At 36.0% G+C, this 16415-nt stretch overlaps 2 protein-coding genes across 2 annotated transcripts; both read right to left on the bottom strand.

The window, feature by feature from the left end:
- Positions 1-3851: 3851 nt before the first annotated feature.
- Positions 3852-9498, bottom strand: LOC137948362 (calcium-dependent protein kinase 1-like). The gene is made up of 7 exons (XM_068794440.1): positions 7963-9498; positions 6430-6573; positions 6189-6341; positions 5590-5705; positions 5125-5292; positions 4272-4496; positions 3852-4172 (listed from the first exon to the last, which is right to left on the bottom strand). The coding sequence occupies exons 1-7, from the start codon at positions 8804-8806 to the stop codon at positions 4047-4049; spliced, it is 1776 nt and encodes a 591-aa protein (XP_068650541.1). The 5' UTR covers positions 8807-9498; the 3' UTR covers positions 3852-4046.
- A 1342-nt stretch (positions 9499-10840) lies between these two features.
- On the bottom strand, positions 10841-14233 carry LOC137948363 (fra a 1-associated protein). Its single transcript, XM_068794441.1, has 2 exons — positions 13865-14233; positions 10841-11508 (listed from the first exon to the last, which is right to left on the bottom strand). The coding sequence occupies exons 1-2, from the start codon at positions 14089-14091 to the stop codon at positions 11133-11135; spliced, it is 603 nt and encodes a 200-aa protein (XP_068650542.1). The 5' UTR covers positions 14092-14233; the 3' UTR covers positions 10841-11132.
- Between the last annotated feature and the right edge of the window lie 2182 nt (positions 14234-16415).

The following is a 16415-nucleotide window of genomic DNA, read 5'->3' as shown; positions in this document are numbered from 1 at the left end:
TGATTGCTCAGTTAATTCCTCCCACTCTCTCCTTGAGAACCGCTTGCGGTTTGGTGTCATATGGAAGAAAGAATAGTAGTCTTGCTCATTTCGAGTTACATTGGAACCATCAACAGTAATACCTAGCAGGCTACATAGTAAAATTGCAGTTTGCTTCCATCAGTAAGTGTACTTTTGAATTGGTTTTATGTACTCTACTAATACCATTTTTTAGGTATCTGTAATTGAATGTGGGGAAATTTTGCAGGAATATTTCTCTTGGCTTATGTCACTGTGCAAATGATGAGTGGAAGGCCATACAAAAGGAGCAATGGAGCAGTATTATGTCACCTTACGAGGATAGATATGTTGATGTCAGATTCACGGATGGAGCATCTGGTTCCGTTACTATTTCTCTTCAAGAAGGTTATGTTGTTGATCTTGAGGTCCATGCTGTGGTTTCTATATTTGCATTTTTGTTTTAAATGTTTCTACATTTGCAAATTAACAATTCTTAAGAATTTTTTCTCTTTCAGTATGTTTACAATCCTTCTTTCATTCTTTGTCAAGAATACTTACATTTCCTGTAATAAACCTTCTAGTGCTTTTAACTTTTTTTTTTCTTTCTTGACGAGTTTTGGAGTTTATTTTGAATTCCAGAGTTTCAACAATGGTGTATTATTTGCCTCGATTTTGGGTTTGTTTTGCTACTACTTCTTCAATTGTCAGTCATTGGGTGCCATGTTACTATAGCAGTTCCATGGCTCTTGTGTTGTGATTGTTGTTCTGATCCTATTGTTTCAGGTATGGTTCCTACTTTTTTCCCTTCTTCTTGTTTTTGGTTGTTGACCTTTAAATGCTCTTTTTGATTTTTGTTTTCTAGTCACTTCCCCCTAAAATTAATCAATGTGCCTGGAATCCGTTGTCTTATAAATTCTCTGGCTTTTTCTCATTAGAAATGGCAAACAATAGTTTTAGTATATGGGCTTTGCATTTATTCTCCATAATGCCTTTCTATATGGAAGCGACAACATTTGGATGATTTCTTTTCTTTCTTTTTTTCCCATAAATTATAAAACAACAAAAGTATTCCTGATTTCCTTTTAATTTGGCAGAAAACTTTGGAAAAAGGAAGATAAGAAATTTTACAGAGAGTGATTACAGGGAGATCTGATTTATAGATTATTTCCCCAAAAATAAGATTTCTTGACTTCTTAATCAAAATCCATTAATCATCTCATAGACTAATTCAAGGATACAAAGTGGATACCATGTACTTTCTAATAACGGCTTCCATCATTGACATAATATATTGCTAATGGATAACATAGTATATTTTTACCACATAACATACTATTGTTCTACATTTGTATATGGTGTTTGTATTGTTAATTTTAGGGTGAAATAATATTACTTAGGTTTATGAGATACTATCTAACACACAATCACATAGTATTTAACTAGAATCAGAACGTAACATGCATTACTTAGCTGAGTCTTGCTAACAATACAATATTAGGGCACATGATAACATACTATAGTATTTTTTTCTTGTTTAACATAGTGATATATAAAGATAAACGATATAATATACCTTTCGAAAAGCTAAAGTTGAAGTCTTATATGTAGATTCACAAATATATTATATTCATTGAAAACTTAAAAGAGTTATTGATTTTTATTTTAGGAAGATTTTCTATTTCTGAACTTGAGGATAGTCTTTTCATGCATTTCTCTTTGATTTTTGCTTTTCGATTTGTTGCCTTTTATATTTCCCTGTTTGTTAATAAATCCTAGAAAAAGTTACAATAATATGTGAAATTATTTTGCAAAAAAATAACTTGTAAATATCGGTATACAAAAGGGATCTGGTCCACAAAGAAGTGCAATCAAATAATAAAAAAAATATAAGATTTAGAGTGGTATGAGGAATCTTTGATTAGTCCTTTGGATTCGATGTTCATGTCTGAACTTGATTGGAACCTTGAATGACTTGTCAGGTCAATTGTTGTTTATTTGTTACCATTAACCTCTTCTTTATGCTTAATAAAAACATTTGGTTTGTATTGCAATAACAAGTCCAAAGATGGTAGGTAATAAAGATGATTACTTGTTGCTACTTTTATTGCAAAAGTTTGACAAGGCTTCAGGCTTACTTGAAGTTTGTAGCATTGGGAAGGATAATGGAGTTGTGCAAAGTATATGCAAACTCCATAATGGCTTCAAGTAAATTTTGACTAAGTTGTGGCAAAAATTTTGTAGTTTTCTCCAACTATTTCTCCTCTACAAAATGTCCCTTCCTCCAAAAGCTCTAGTTTTAGTTTATTTATAGTGTGGTGAGGGTGGCTCAAACATCATATCTTTTTTCCCCCATGTTTTCACCCTGTCTCCTCGACTAACTGGACATACAAGGTGAGAATAATACTTGAAAATACTTTTTCTTCTTTCAATGAGGGCACCCTGTCTCCTACATCATTACATTCCAATTTTGTGTCATGTCCTTTTAATTAAGTGAAGCTTAGGAATGTGACCCTCTACAATTGACTTTGTTTTGATTGTTTATTGGGCTTTAATATCAACCATCGATCTAGATTTTGACTAAAACTCTAGTTTTGACAATTGACTATTCAACAAAATTTCAATGCTTTGAGGTGGCAAATTTTGACTTTGAGCATCGGTTAACTGGTGATCAAGTTCCTTCAATTTTGATTTTTGATTCATGTTGACAATATAGACTGTTAATTGGGGTTCTAACTTTTGTAATTAAATTGTTATATCTACAATGGGAAAGATGGTTTCTTCAATGTCTATACAAATAATGTGTGTTTTCTTCCATGTCTTAATGACTAAGATGTTTTCTCATTTTTGTATAGCATATTTTGTAATTTTAAATAATTTTGATACTATTGATTGTTTTATAATGTATTAATACAATATTTAATTAAAATTTTAAAATTCTAATTTCTTAGTATCCTTCTGTATAATGTTTGAAATTTTCAAACGTTTAATGTTATAATAAATTTATTTATCAAGATTTATATTATTAATGATTTAAATATTTTTAGATCATTTAGTTTTATTTTACACTCTTAAAGGTCTAATGTATTTTTAATGTTATTATTTATTTTTTATAATTAAGATTACTTGTTCATAATATTATGTTTATGATATCTTTTTCAAATTAAAATTTCAAAATTAAAATTAATAAAGAAATTAAAATTTCTTATTATTCTAATAACAAATTATGAAAAAACAAATAAATAAAAGCAAATAATACACAAACTAAGGCCTTGTTAGTACCTTTTTTGGGAGACGTCGAAAATGCCTTTCTAGATGGAAAGACACTCCCAAAGACCATTAGTACCCTTTTGTTTCATAGAAACACATATCTACCTGAAAATTTTTACCAAGAAAATCATTCAATTTTCTAGCGAAGTTCTCGAACCAAGATAGGCCGAAAAACGTTTCCTTTGGCTTTAACCTTCTATCCACTCGATGCCCTCTTCCTCTTTTTCCTCAACACAGTTAATGTAAATATTTTATTTGAGGGATTTTTTTAGAACAAAAGAAAACTAGTAAATAAAAAACAATTTTCTTAGTAATTTTGTTTTCCACTTCCTTGGTAATAGACATTCAACCTCCTCTCCCTCTATGGATGATAGTAATATGGTGACTCTTTTATGATATTGATCCATGAGATGATAATAATAGGTGATAATCATTAGGTGAATCTCAGATACACTAGATAGATATAATTTCAATTGATTTCTTCAAATTTTCTCTTGTTTTTACACACCCAATCTACATCTTATGCTATTTCCTTTTCTTTTTCTCCTTGGTTCTCTCACCCACCTGTAATTCTCCTCGGCATATAAAAAACAAGAGAACCCAACTATGCAATGACCAGGTTCATGGACACAGGCAATGGCAGGGATTTACCCAAATCTAAATTGGCATGTATTTTGGCTTTTCTATAAGCACCAGCCGATCTTTACAAACTCGTGTGCAATTCAATCTCTAAAAAATATTTCTGTAATAAAAGAAAGAAAACCTTAACAGCCACTGTTTTAACCAAGCTTCAGTTCTTCCCTAAAACCAATTCCAAATTCGTTCTGCTGCCCAACCCTCTTGCCGAAACCAGCATTCCCCTTCATCATCATCTCGGTAAACTCATTGTAATCTATCCGTCCATCCTGTCAAAAACCAGAAGAAAAAAAAAAGAGCTCAGCCCATGTAAATGAGGAAACACCATTTAGAGGTGAGAATAACAAGAACACTCTCTGAGTACTAACATTGTCCTGATCAACTTCTCGGATCATGTCTTCGAGCTGGATGTCTTCTATACCAAACTCTTCACAAGCCTGTTGGAGCTCATCCGAGGTGATGTACCCACTCCCATCTTTATCAAAATATGAAAAGGCTGCAAATAAATGGTCCTCCCTCTCAAGCTTGTTTAAATGCATAGTTGCAGCAATGAACTCCCCATAATCTATTGTCCCACTATTGTCAATATCAGCCTGCAATTTTGTTCCATGCCAAACAAGGATCAAAATTCACAGCTTTCATTGTTCAATATGTAAAAGGATAAATGATCTTTTGCATTGAAACAAATAAGAACATAATATGCAAAAGGAACAGCCACAAAGGAAACTATTGTAGTAGTTAAATATTCTTCCATAAATAACTTGGGGTGTTCTACTCCAGTTACTAGTGTGCTACTTAATCTAGAGGGTAAAAGGAAAACCATTTGAATATAGTACTCAATTCAATGGTTCATCATCAGCTATTCGTGTATTCATTATATTTGAAGCCAATCCTCAATCCCCAAACTAAGATTACATTCATTCCTATGAAAAAGCTGAAAAGTAAAATAAAAAATACTAGTCCAATTAGAGTTGCTTGTCATCCTTCAATTGGATTGTCAAACAATCGAATACCATAAGCCCCTCAAATGATGTAACTCTACAAAGCAGACACCTATTTAATTCTCTTGACATTCAACTATGAAGAATCTCTTGGAGAGATCATTTTTCATATATTTGCATCATTTTTCACCATTATAGCATAAGAAAAATAGTATGCCGCATCTTTTCTTAACCTACCACTATACTTGTTGCAGAAAAAGTAAACTGGACAAGAGCTTACCGCTTCCATTAGTGCATAAATTTCGGCCTCCTTGAGATTTGCCCCAACTCTTTTCAAACCAGCATTGAGCTCTTCACATGTGATTTGACCACTATTGTCAGCATCAATCATCTTGAACATTTCTTTTAGCCCTGCAATTTCTTCTTCAGACATGCTCTCAGCGATGACCTACAAAAGATAACATCAATTTTTTTTTGTTTTGGTTTAGATAATGTATCTTCAATCACCATTTCTGTTTTTTCAACAATAAGCAAGCCCAGTTGTCATTAAATTCAGTTGAGAAAGTTTTCATACCTTTTATAGATATTTTGATTAATTTTATATGTTAAGTAAACTTAAATTTGACACAAAAAAAATTATGCCACTAAGTTCTCCAAAGGTATATTTAATGTTTAGATGATGCTGGCAAGGATCTTTCAAAAGTTTAACAAGCTCATGGTGTTCCATACAACCTAAACAACTTACCTTTAGAGCCATTTTCTTGAGCTTGTTCATAGCAGAAAATTGCTTCAAGCGACTAAGAACTGCAGAGTCAAGAGGCTTATCAGGAGCAGCGCCGTTAACTTGGACCCATGGATGGCCTGCAAGAATGACAAATTCCACTTGTGTTTTACTCACAAACTGAAGAATTAGAAATGTTTCACCAACTCTTTTACAACAAAATCTCACCCAAGTACCATTCTAATAAAATGATCAATTTTCAACAATTCATCATGTAACTCATTTAGTCATCTCGAAGTGCAAAAGAATAAAAAAAAAAATCACTTAAGCCCTTTATGGGATACGCTGATTTGGTTGAAATACTTTGGGGTGTTTCGCTTATATCTGTTACATAATGCTAAAGACAAGTATTCACTTCAGCATTAGTGGGACACCTTGAATGATGATAGATTTTTATTAATGAATGCCTAGAAATGAAAGCTTCCTTAAATAATTTATTTTACTATTTTTCAATAGTTTCACATTGAAAAATATTTTCCCAAAAATTTAAATACATAACTCAGTGATCACAATATCAAACTGAAAATTCAGAAACACACCACACTATAACAAAGAAAACTCACAGAGAACTTCATGGGCAGTCAACCGCTTTTTAGGGTCTCTTACAAGCATTCTTCTGACTAAATCTTTTGCACTTTCTGAAATACTAGGCCATGGATCTTGCGAAAAGTCAAGCTCTCCATTTAATACTTGTTCAAATATGCCCTGTTCAGTTTCTGGATCATATGATGCCATCAAAGCCATGATTCTCAGTTAGTAGAAGTATATAAGAAGAAATCAATTGAGGAATGAGGAACCTCTTACCTGCCCAAAATGGAGGGACCCCACTTAAAAGAATATAGATAATCACACCAGCACTCCAAACATCAGCTTCAGGACCATAATGCTTTTTAAGCACTTCCGGAGCAACATAATATGGACTTCCAACTACATCAGTGAATACTTCCCCTGAAAAAATGTGAACTGTCAAAATACGTCTAAAAGTTAAGGAACTAAACAATCATGATAGTACTAAGTGTCAACTTCTGATAAACCTTCAATGAACTTTACTAAACCTTATTCTCATTTTGATGGCGCTTAAAGACCAAATTTTCGCAATAATCTATTCACTTACAAACTAAAGAAACAATGACAGTATTATATTTATCTTATTTATTTTAAATAATTTTAAAAAAATATTAATATATAAATACATTAAACAAAGTCACATGAAATGAATTTCTGATATTGCAAAATTAAAAACCTTTTTGTTTGTATGAACGACACAATGAGTTATTAAGGGCTCCAAAGATTTCTTGGGCAAGGGATTAAAGCTACTTAGAGAAAGTCTAATGTCAAGCATTGAAAAATGAATCAGCAGAGATTTAATGACACTCATAATCCAAGTCTGCAGCAATTTAACTTACTTCTAGAATAACTTCTACAAGAAAAAATAAAATAGTAGATATTGGAGCTGGGGCAGGTCTTGCACATAAAAAGAGCAGAGTAAGGATGGCCTCTGTCATGTAGGCTTACAGCCTTAGCCTCATGGCTTATGCCAATATATAGTATCAATCTGTAATCTCCACTACTTGCAGTGCTAGTTCCCTTATTCGTTTACAACAAATTAACTCAAGTTACAGTAAAAACCCTTTTAAAAATATGTAAGATACACAATGTTCATCAGAGAATGTAAAATAGCAGACACAAGAAAAACCTATTCCAACATATACAACTTTTCACAATTGAATCAAGTGAGAACTTCTGATGTGAACTGCAACTCAGGGTAGGGATAGTAGGTTTCTTCAGCAGTTAAGGTTTACATATAATGCATTGGCATTTCAATCAACAAAAGAATGGCTGCCAGCACCATCACCCTGACATAGATTTATTTTGCAAGTAGTTTCAGGGTAAGAAACCTGCCTCCTGTAAACAAATAAAAAATTTAAACTTTTGCTCTTCGCCAATCTGATAAATTTTTTCATTCAATTTATTTTCCTGCCTTCAATCTCAACATAAGGGCAATATTACATCATGAACAAGAACTACTATGAACATCAAACAATAAACGCTAGGGAGAGCACCCCGATTAGAAAAGTGACAGATACCTAATTGTGAAACAAGGGAAAGAACAGACATCAAAACTATGCCAAGACAGAAGGCTGTAGTTGCACAAGAAAAACTCAATTTTGAAAGATTAGGGGATGAGCACATTCTGGGAGCAAATTATCTACCATAAAAAAATGCACACGGAGCATCGAGAAGAGAATAATGTTAATCGGTCCGGATAAAAGGATTGAAAGAATACATCGATACTTGATGGAAAAGCAATAAAAGAAGGAAGATTCAAAGATATACCTGGCTTAAAGAACATCGACAAGCCAAAGTCTATTGTTTTGAGTGTTTTGAGAGGATCTTCCTCCATTTGGTTGACAAAGAGAAAATTTTCAGGCTTAAGGTCACGATGCATGACTCCCAATGAATGGCAGGCTTCCACCACACCCACAATAACCCGAGCAAGCTCAGCGGCCATTCTCTCGGAATAGTGTCCTCTCTGAATTATCCGATCAAAGAGCTCACCACCTGCGCACAATTCCATCACCACATGAACAGCAACGGCATCCTCATAAGCCCCAATTATGGAAATAACATTCGGGTGACCAGCCAAATGGTGCATTATCTGAATCTCCCTCCTCACATCCTCCACATCCTCCTCCGTGGTCAACTTCCTCTTCGCTATAGATTTGCAAGCAAACTCTTTCCCAGTCGCTTTCTCTATGCAAAGATAGGTAATCCCGAACTGCCCTTGCCCGAGCTTCCGGCCCAAGCTATAGAGTTCCTTCAAGTTTCCTGTTTTCCTCAACAAGACAGAATCCATCTGCAGCCCGACGCTTGAAGCTCTTTTAACATGGTGAGGCTTCTTGGGCTTAGCAGGTTCCTCCGGTTTGGACTCCACTGGTTTCTGTTCTGCCATTTTGACGGGTTCAGGAGGTTTGTCTTGCACGGGGAAGGATTCCCCCTGCTTGACGGGAGACACAGTGGAATCCGCCGGGGCAGCGTTCTCTGTTGCTTCTCCATTAGGTGCAAGTATCTGGTCCGGCGAGCGGGCGCGCCAAAGTCGATATGGACCTGTTGCCGCAGCGGAAACCGATTGTAAGAATCCGTTCCTCGTAAGATTGGGTCCGACACATGTATTTCCCATCAGCTAACCTTTTGAAATTCATCCAAGCTGTTTCTCCGTTATCGACATCGAAATCTAGCCTTGTCGAAAGCATTCAAAGATGAAAATACACGAGTGCCACAAAACAAAGATCAATAAATGTATGGGATAATAAGGAAAACAATGGTTCTCCCTTCTCCGATTCTCTCCTCTCCCTCAATGGACAATTAAGAAGCAAAAAGGCACAAAACGAAATTTAAAAACAAAAAACAACCAAATTCAAGATCCCGAAAATAGTGAACTTGACAAGAACAAATTAACAAGCACCGGAAAGGCGGAAACTCAAAGAAAGAGCCTGCCCCCGATCTTTTAAATCGCGTACCCGCCTATAATAATAAAAAAAAAAGGGAGAACCCAGGAACTCCGATACCCTCTGCCGCTTTAAGGTAAAACGTGAAAGATCTGCCGATAGATGGGACAGAAATAGAGAAAACAACGGGAAATGGACAAAATGGAATAAGAGGGGGAAGAAGATGGAGAAAGGGTCGGCAGGTCTACCAGGTCGGAGGAGGAAGACGGAAAGAGACCAGTTTCATACATTCATATATGTTATTATTTAGCTGTCGAGAAAGAAAGAGAGGAGAGGAGAGGAAGAGGGAGAAGGCCGGAGGTTCCTCGGTTATGCGGGAGGGGGAGAGAGAGAGGGAGACGTTTTATGTTGCTGTCTCGACAAACGCGTTTGGACGGATATTCCGAAGCGCCACCTCTCATCTACCTCGCATTAATTAATCTAATTATTCAATTATGTATCCCTTCTTAATTAATCACCTTAATTCGCTAATCAATTGTTGTCCTAATCGGACCCGACCGGCCGGTTGGTTCGGAAGTTGAGATTTTTAAGAGCAACTAGAGTAAATATTAAAAAAAATATTTTTTAATAAAATATTTTTTAATGAGTTTTATTTATAATTTATAACGTGGTCCCTGGGCGAACCGATTGAACCAGACCGACCCACCCTTCTTCCAAGCTGAAAGTTACGTATACAACATCATTTTAGTTCAACAGTCAATTAACCAATTGAACCGGAACCAACCATCTTCTCCGAATTGTAAGCAACCCTATTTCTAATTAGGAATTGCTTAAACCAGGACTGCAATGGGGTCCAAATCATCCAGAGCCAGATCTGGGAGAACGTAAAGGAGGGAGAGAGAGCATGGCAGCGACAGTGTGGGGTTTTAATTAAGCAATAAAATAAAGCTTAAATGGAGACAATTATGGAGAGAAGAAGACGGAATTGACTTTGGAAGGGGGATTGGCAGCCGTCTGTGGATGGAGGGAATGCGGGAATTAAGGAGCTGTCCGCCATGCCGCCCCCACGCCGGCGACTATAACTGATGTTAAATTTCAAGGCCACGATCCTCTTCCTTCCCACATGTCTCGCCGCGTTTCTCCCTCTCTTTTATTTTTCAAGTAATGAGTAAAAAAAAAAAAAAATCCGTAAGCCATGAATGACCGAGTGTATCAATAAAAGAAGTCAGAATCGCCTCAGGCTGAGTATAGATGGCCCCTGGTTGCTGAGAGAGGAAAGCCATTGAAATTTTCAACCTAGCGTAGTCTAAAAAATTATTTAAAAATACAAATAACAATACTTCAGAAGAAAACTACCCAATTTATATATTTTTTTTTCTGCAATTTGACAGGTTGTTGATGGCTTTAAATTTGGCTGTTGGCCATAAAATAGGACGATTAATCTCTTCCTTGAACATTAACAACTGAGCATTGACGAATTCAAGCTTTTTCTGTAAACGACGACGTGCCCAGTACACCCCCCCCAATCATTCAACTCTTGCTTCAATAGAAAAGAATAAAAACTCATCCATTCACATTCAAGAGAGGGAAGAGAGGAAGTATAGCTCATGATTCTGATGTAATTGACCCAGCACAAAACAGATCACAACAAGAGGATTCCATCATCCATATAGTCCACTCTGAAGAAATCAAAGAAAAACACGGAATATCACCTTCTCACTCATGGCATTTGGTCAAGATTATCAGCCTCTTCACATTTATAGAAGTAAAAAAAAAAAAAAAAACATCTTATTATACAAAACACTTGCAAAGGATAGAGCACCACATAGACCACTGATGGTTTCAAGTGTTTTTATCCTAGTAGTGCATGTCCAGTACACAGGAGATATAAATATCCAGGTTTGATGAGGGCTGCTGCAAAAGGGGGTTTACCATTTGTCTACTACAAGAACTGTCAACATTTGATTAGAATAAGAAAGCTGTCAAAACTTCTTAAACATTCCCAGTATATTGACCATAAACAAGATACTCATCCTTCTGTTTAGAATATGACAATCCTCAGACATCCTGGACCTTCCCAGCATATTCAGCATAATCAGATTCATCCTTCTGTTTTGGAGGAGCTTCATTACCAAATATCCCATCAGATGATCTCAGACCATCATGTGGAGACTGCCTTTCGAAAATAGAGGGGATCCCGAAGGCTTGGAATAATCCGTTTCTCATCTCATCAGCTGCCTCCATGAAACCCTCCATGAAACGACTGAAGCCACCAGACAAGTTGTGCTCAAAAACTTCTATATCATTTTGAAGCCCAGGAAACGGGAAACCATCCATGCTAGGAGTGGATTTATATGCAAAAGAGCCTCTAACCATGCTGTCTGTAATATCATCCTCTGTGTACTCCGTGATAGACTCCACCACTTCAGCTGGTCTGAAAAGCATTTAGCAACCCACCATTTCAGCATATGGAAATCCAATGCTTATAGATCTTATTGTTACTCCAAATACACACACACACACACACACACATATCTATAAACACTGGAAATGGGAAGCTATTCCTACCCACTTTGTACGAGTAAATCAATTTTTTGTTCAATTCATCATCCACCAATAATAAACAAACCAACGTAGAAGTACAGTCAAAAGTTTCTTAATTTGATTACTTGAAACAAAAATACGCTTAGGCTACGCTTCACCCAGTTTGAGAAATGATCCTGTTTTGATCTTTTGAGATTGTTAGAACCTTATGGAGACCATATTTTTTAAATGATTTACATCCTTACTACATAATAAAATGATAGTCACCAACAATAAGGCCACAGAGTAAGTTGGAAGCACAATTAAACTTATTAATTCTCTAATTGGCCCATAAAAAAGCTTGCATGGTTGATCTCGAGAATGATCTCAAGAAGTGGGCTTCTGCTATTTTAACAGAACATTAGAATCAATAAAATAAATAATCTAGGTCATAGTTAGCAACATAGAAAGGAGGACAAATAACAGCAAGAGAGCTTAAGATCATATACCCATTTGTACTTTACACTATGCCATATCTCTAAACCTTTAGTCTGAAGCAATTTCAACTATCACCAGTGGGATGGAAAAGATCAAGAAACAATTGTATCATCATTGCTAATTTCGCTTCCTTTTTTTGGGTGTTGTGTTTCTCTTTCATATGGCAAGGAACTTATAGTCTGGCCATCTCTTTGGGAAGGTAATAACTACAAGCCAATTATATTCTCCAAAAATAATACACAAATAAACCTTGGATAATAAAAACACAGGCAAAATGTTTGTTTCTGAGTTGCAGAGTACGTCCCTGAGAGGACTCAAATAACCAACTTCAATGTGGAAAACCCATTATCCACAGGATGGACATTAAACTTCAAACCATGTTTTAGATGAACATAAAGAAGCTCTCGTGTCTGATCTTCATTAAAGAAACCCAAAAAGTAGGTCTTTGTTCTTTCAACAAAATGGTAGTACTTAAATACTGAATAATTTAAGTCACAGTCACATGCCAAAAGATGTAACAAACCATCATTTAGCAATGGAAAGAAAAGGTAAAATGCCATCCAAGTTTTGACTCCTACTTTTTTATGTTATTTAACCATATTCTGAATTTTTATTTTCCTCCAAATGCCATTGAAAGTCCACTAACATCAATGCTGAAACTAGTAACTAGGAAGGAATCCAGGTCTTATGGAGCTACACACCAAGAGAAATAAAACCACATGGCACAAACATATGGAAGAGGTCATCAGTATTCTTTGACTATACAGATGCTCAAATAAGATCGCACAATGAGAAGGAGATGAGCAGATGATTTTCCAGAAAGAAGACATTCTGTTAAAATATTTTACAAAATGTCCTGGAAGTTTGCTGACGTTGCCCCTTGGTTAAAAAAGTTGCAAGGTGATTTTATCAGCGGCTCCTTCAAGAAGTTCATTGAAAGGTTAGTTCTTCATTCGATAAAAAGCTAGAAAGATCCAATGGGGACCAGGCAGGAAGAGCGTGTAGCAAGAGAGACGGAAATTCTGGATGTCTGAGTACCATATCTCTTTGTTACGTCATGGCATCTGAAGATAATCTAAGTGCAGGGTTCAGGGAAAAATCAGAAATAATTAGGTTAAATAAAAGCATGTTAAGGGAGCAGTTTGCACAATTTTTATTCTCTCTTGCATACGGAAAGGAACTTATAAGTTTGGTCATTTCTTTCAAGAACTTGAGTATGCTCGTATTATTCTCCAAAACGCTATGCAATCAAAATCTTCCTAGACACCAAGTAATTCTTTCTAAATCAAGAGGCTTGAACTGTTATTGACATTGAAGTTCCCTATTGCAAACCATGTCACTAGCTAGCACAGGGAAAGAGTTAACGTTAATCGAGTACAGTGCTATAGATTTGATTTATTGCTGAAATTATGATGAAAACACAACTAAAGGGGGATAGCTCAACAACGTCAGCTAGCAAAGAAGATTGAAACTACCCGACGTGGAATAATTCGTTACCCCTTATTGATAATCAAGTCTGTTGAAAAAGAATATGACATAACACCGCATTTCACAGACGAAATTTCCCTGGAACTCTCTAAAGGGGCATAATTTTCGACATACAACTAAAATCCAATCAATCGAATTATGTACTCAAGCACAACCTCAACCGACTGAAGATGTCTAAAGAAAATAAACAACCCAATCAATGAAAGAAACCTATTCAGATCAGTACACACGAATCCAACAATCCCTTACAGAAAGAAAGAAAAAAAGCGAGAGGAAAGTACCTTCCGGCGCACCTCCTGAGAAGCTTCTCAGTCTTCTCACACTTGTTGACGAATTTCCCGGGCTCGACCTCCTCCACTTTGCAGCGCGACTGGACCACCTTTTTCATGGAACATCTGTGGTCAGAGCTCGTATCTGAACTTTCAAGCTCCCCAATGTCCCCGAAACCTCGATCAGAAATTCCCGCGCGAGGCTCGTCCATCTCATCGTCTCTCCAAACCCAACCCATCTTTCCTCCCTTTCAGCGAGAATCCGCACTCTCGGTTCGCGTTTTTATAGTTTTCGCCTGTTATTTATTTGTCTTCTTCGGAAACTGATACAAATTTCTTGGCGAATAAGCAAAGCCCGACGAACCCAGACCAGTCTGAATGTGTGATTACCTTTCCAGAAGGTACACGCCAATTTAGGTAATTGAAGCAGTGCTCAACAACATAAATGAACATTATATCTTTTAAAAGCATAAACAAGTTTATTTTTATTTATTGACAATTACACAGATAAAACAGCCAACACTTGTAAAGAAAAATCAATACCTTGAAGAACTCCTGAAGATACTTCTGGACTCGTTTTCATAAATCTGCCTCCCCATTACTATGGCCACATATATACATATGGGATGAACTTTTATCATCCTCCACTCTTTGCTTCCTTGTTGTTGGCACCCTTGGGTAGGGATTTGATTTTCTTACAATTAGTGACATAAAATGCTTCTAGTGAAATCCATTTGGTAGCAATCCAATCCTTTGAAAACCAAAAATCTTCAAAGAGGAAATGAGATTAAATAACCCATAGACTTCGACATTATCATCTCAATGCAATGCCCAACTTCTAAATCTTTTCTAGTTAAATTCTCACATTCTTGAATTTTTGGGTATCCATAAACTCTCAGAGTTTCCAAAGTGAGGGGCGTGATGGGAAGTTCTCTTAATTTTAGGCAGTTCCGAACTTCGAGTCCAATAAGGTGTGGAAAATTACTTTCTTTCACATCAAACCACCCTTCCAAATTTGGCAAATGCTTCAACACCAATATTTGTAATGATGGAAATACCCCATTGCCAAAAAATTCATGGCCTACATGCTCCAGTTCATGCATTTCTTCTATGACCAACTTTTTGAGAGAGTGCAATTGACCAAACGATGTTAGCAATTTGCATTTCTTGAAACCATTTAGCTCTATATCCACCAATTTGGAGAAGGATGGGTCCCCTAGCTAACTTGGAAACTCGAAACCACTGTACTTCTTTATACATAAGTTTAGCATGATGAGGTTCAAGAGCTTCAAGTATTTCTATTTCAACATTTCCATCTCGTAAGTTAAAATAATCAAGCTCACTCCATTCCAGCCCTAATTTGACAAGTTGATGCTTGTTCTTTAAATTTGTTGTCCTTGCCTCTTCCACGTTTTTCACATTCTCAAGGTTGGTTATGCCAAGCTTGTGAAAGTTTATCAAGAGATTTAACCGTCCTATTCCACTGTTGTTTGTGATGGAGTAATTCTCGAGTAAACAAATATAAGTGAACTTTTCAATTCTTGGCAGCAACGATGTCTTCAAGAGTTCTTCCTCTATTTCAAAGGATTGTAAACTGATTAGATTACGCATATCTTTTGGTAGCTTTGACAACTTCTCACAATGTATAAGATGTAGTGATTGAAGATTTTACATCCTACAAATGGAGTCTGGTAGTTTTCATACACTCGTTCTTAGTAGATCCAGGTTGCCTACGTTTGTTGGTAACACCCTAAACTATTGACACCCTGAAAGGTCAATTTCTTGCAACTTCTCCAATTTACATAAAGAATATGGAAGTATCTGTAATCCAGTACAAACTCAACATGAGATATTGTAGATTAATGAGACTTCCAATACTTCCTGGTAACTCAACCAAATAGTTGCAACCACATAAATCTAGTGTTTGCAAATAATAGAGGTCACAAGTGGAATTTGGCAGGCTTTCTATAGCAGAGGATTTTAGATCAAGATATCGTAGATGTTTCAAATTACTAATTGACTTGGGAATTTCCCGTATCAAAGATTAGATGTAAAACACACAAACACACAAAATGGTAGATTATTTTCTTCGATACTACATCACTGCTTTCATAATCTACTGAAAATGTGCGAAAGCTCTTGGCTTTGGCTACTTTGTTCAATAGTGTTTGGTCCATGGTTTTGAATATCGATATATGTCTAGTCTCTTCAGTTGGCCTTTTTGTTCCAATCTCTCCTTGGATTCTGAAAGAAATATTCCCCATGATTACCTCTGCAACCTCGCGAATAAGGTCATGCATCACATAAATACTAGACTCGTGAGGTTCATCATAAAGACTTTTAAGAAAATGTTTGGCAACCAAATTGTCTTCCATCTGGTCACTTTTATTAGCCTCAATAAAACCTTCTACCATCCATAAGCGGATCATTTCCTTCTTAAAAAATCTTTATCTACGAAACAGGTGGCAGTATATGTGAAACAACATTTTAGATGTGGATCCAAACAGAGGTAGCTGACAATCAATGCAGGGTGTATGTAAAGTTTGGTTTTTGGCAATTTTCA

This window comes from Aristolochia californica, unplaced genomic scaffold (assembly GCF_029961685.1).
Source record: "Aristolochia californica isolate CCGP_79_NKW_82.1479 unplaced genomic scaffold, dmAriCali1.0.hap1 SCAF_13, whole genome shotgun sequence".
Taxonomy (NCBI): domain Eukaryota; kingdom Viridiplantae; phylum Streptophyta; class Magnoliopsida; order Piperales; family Aristolochiaceae; genus Aristolochia; species Aristolochia californica.
This window is presented reverse-complemented; position numbering and strand designations above follow the sequence as displayed.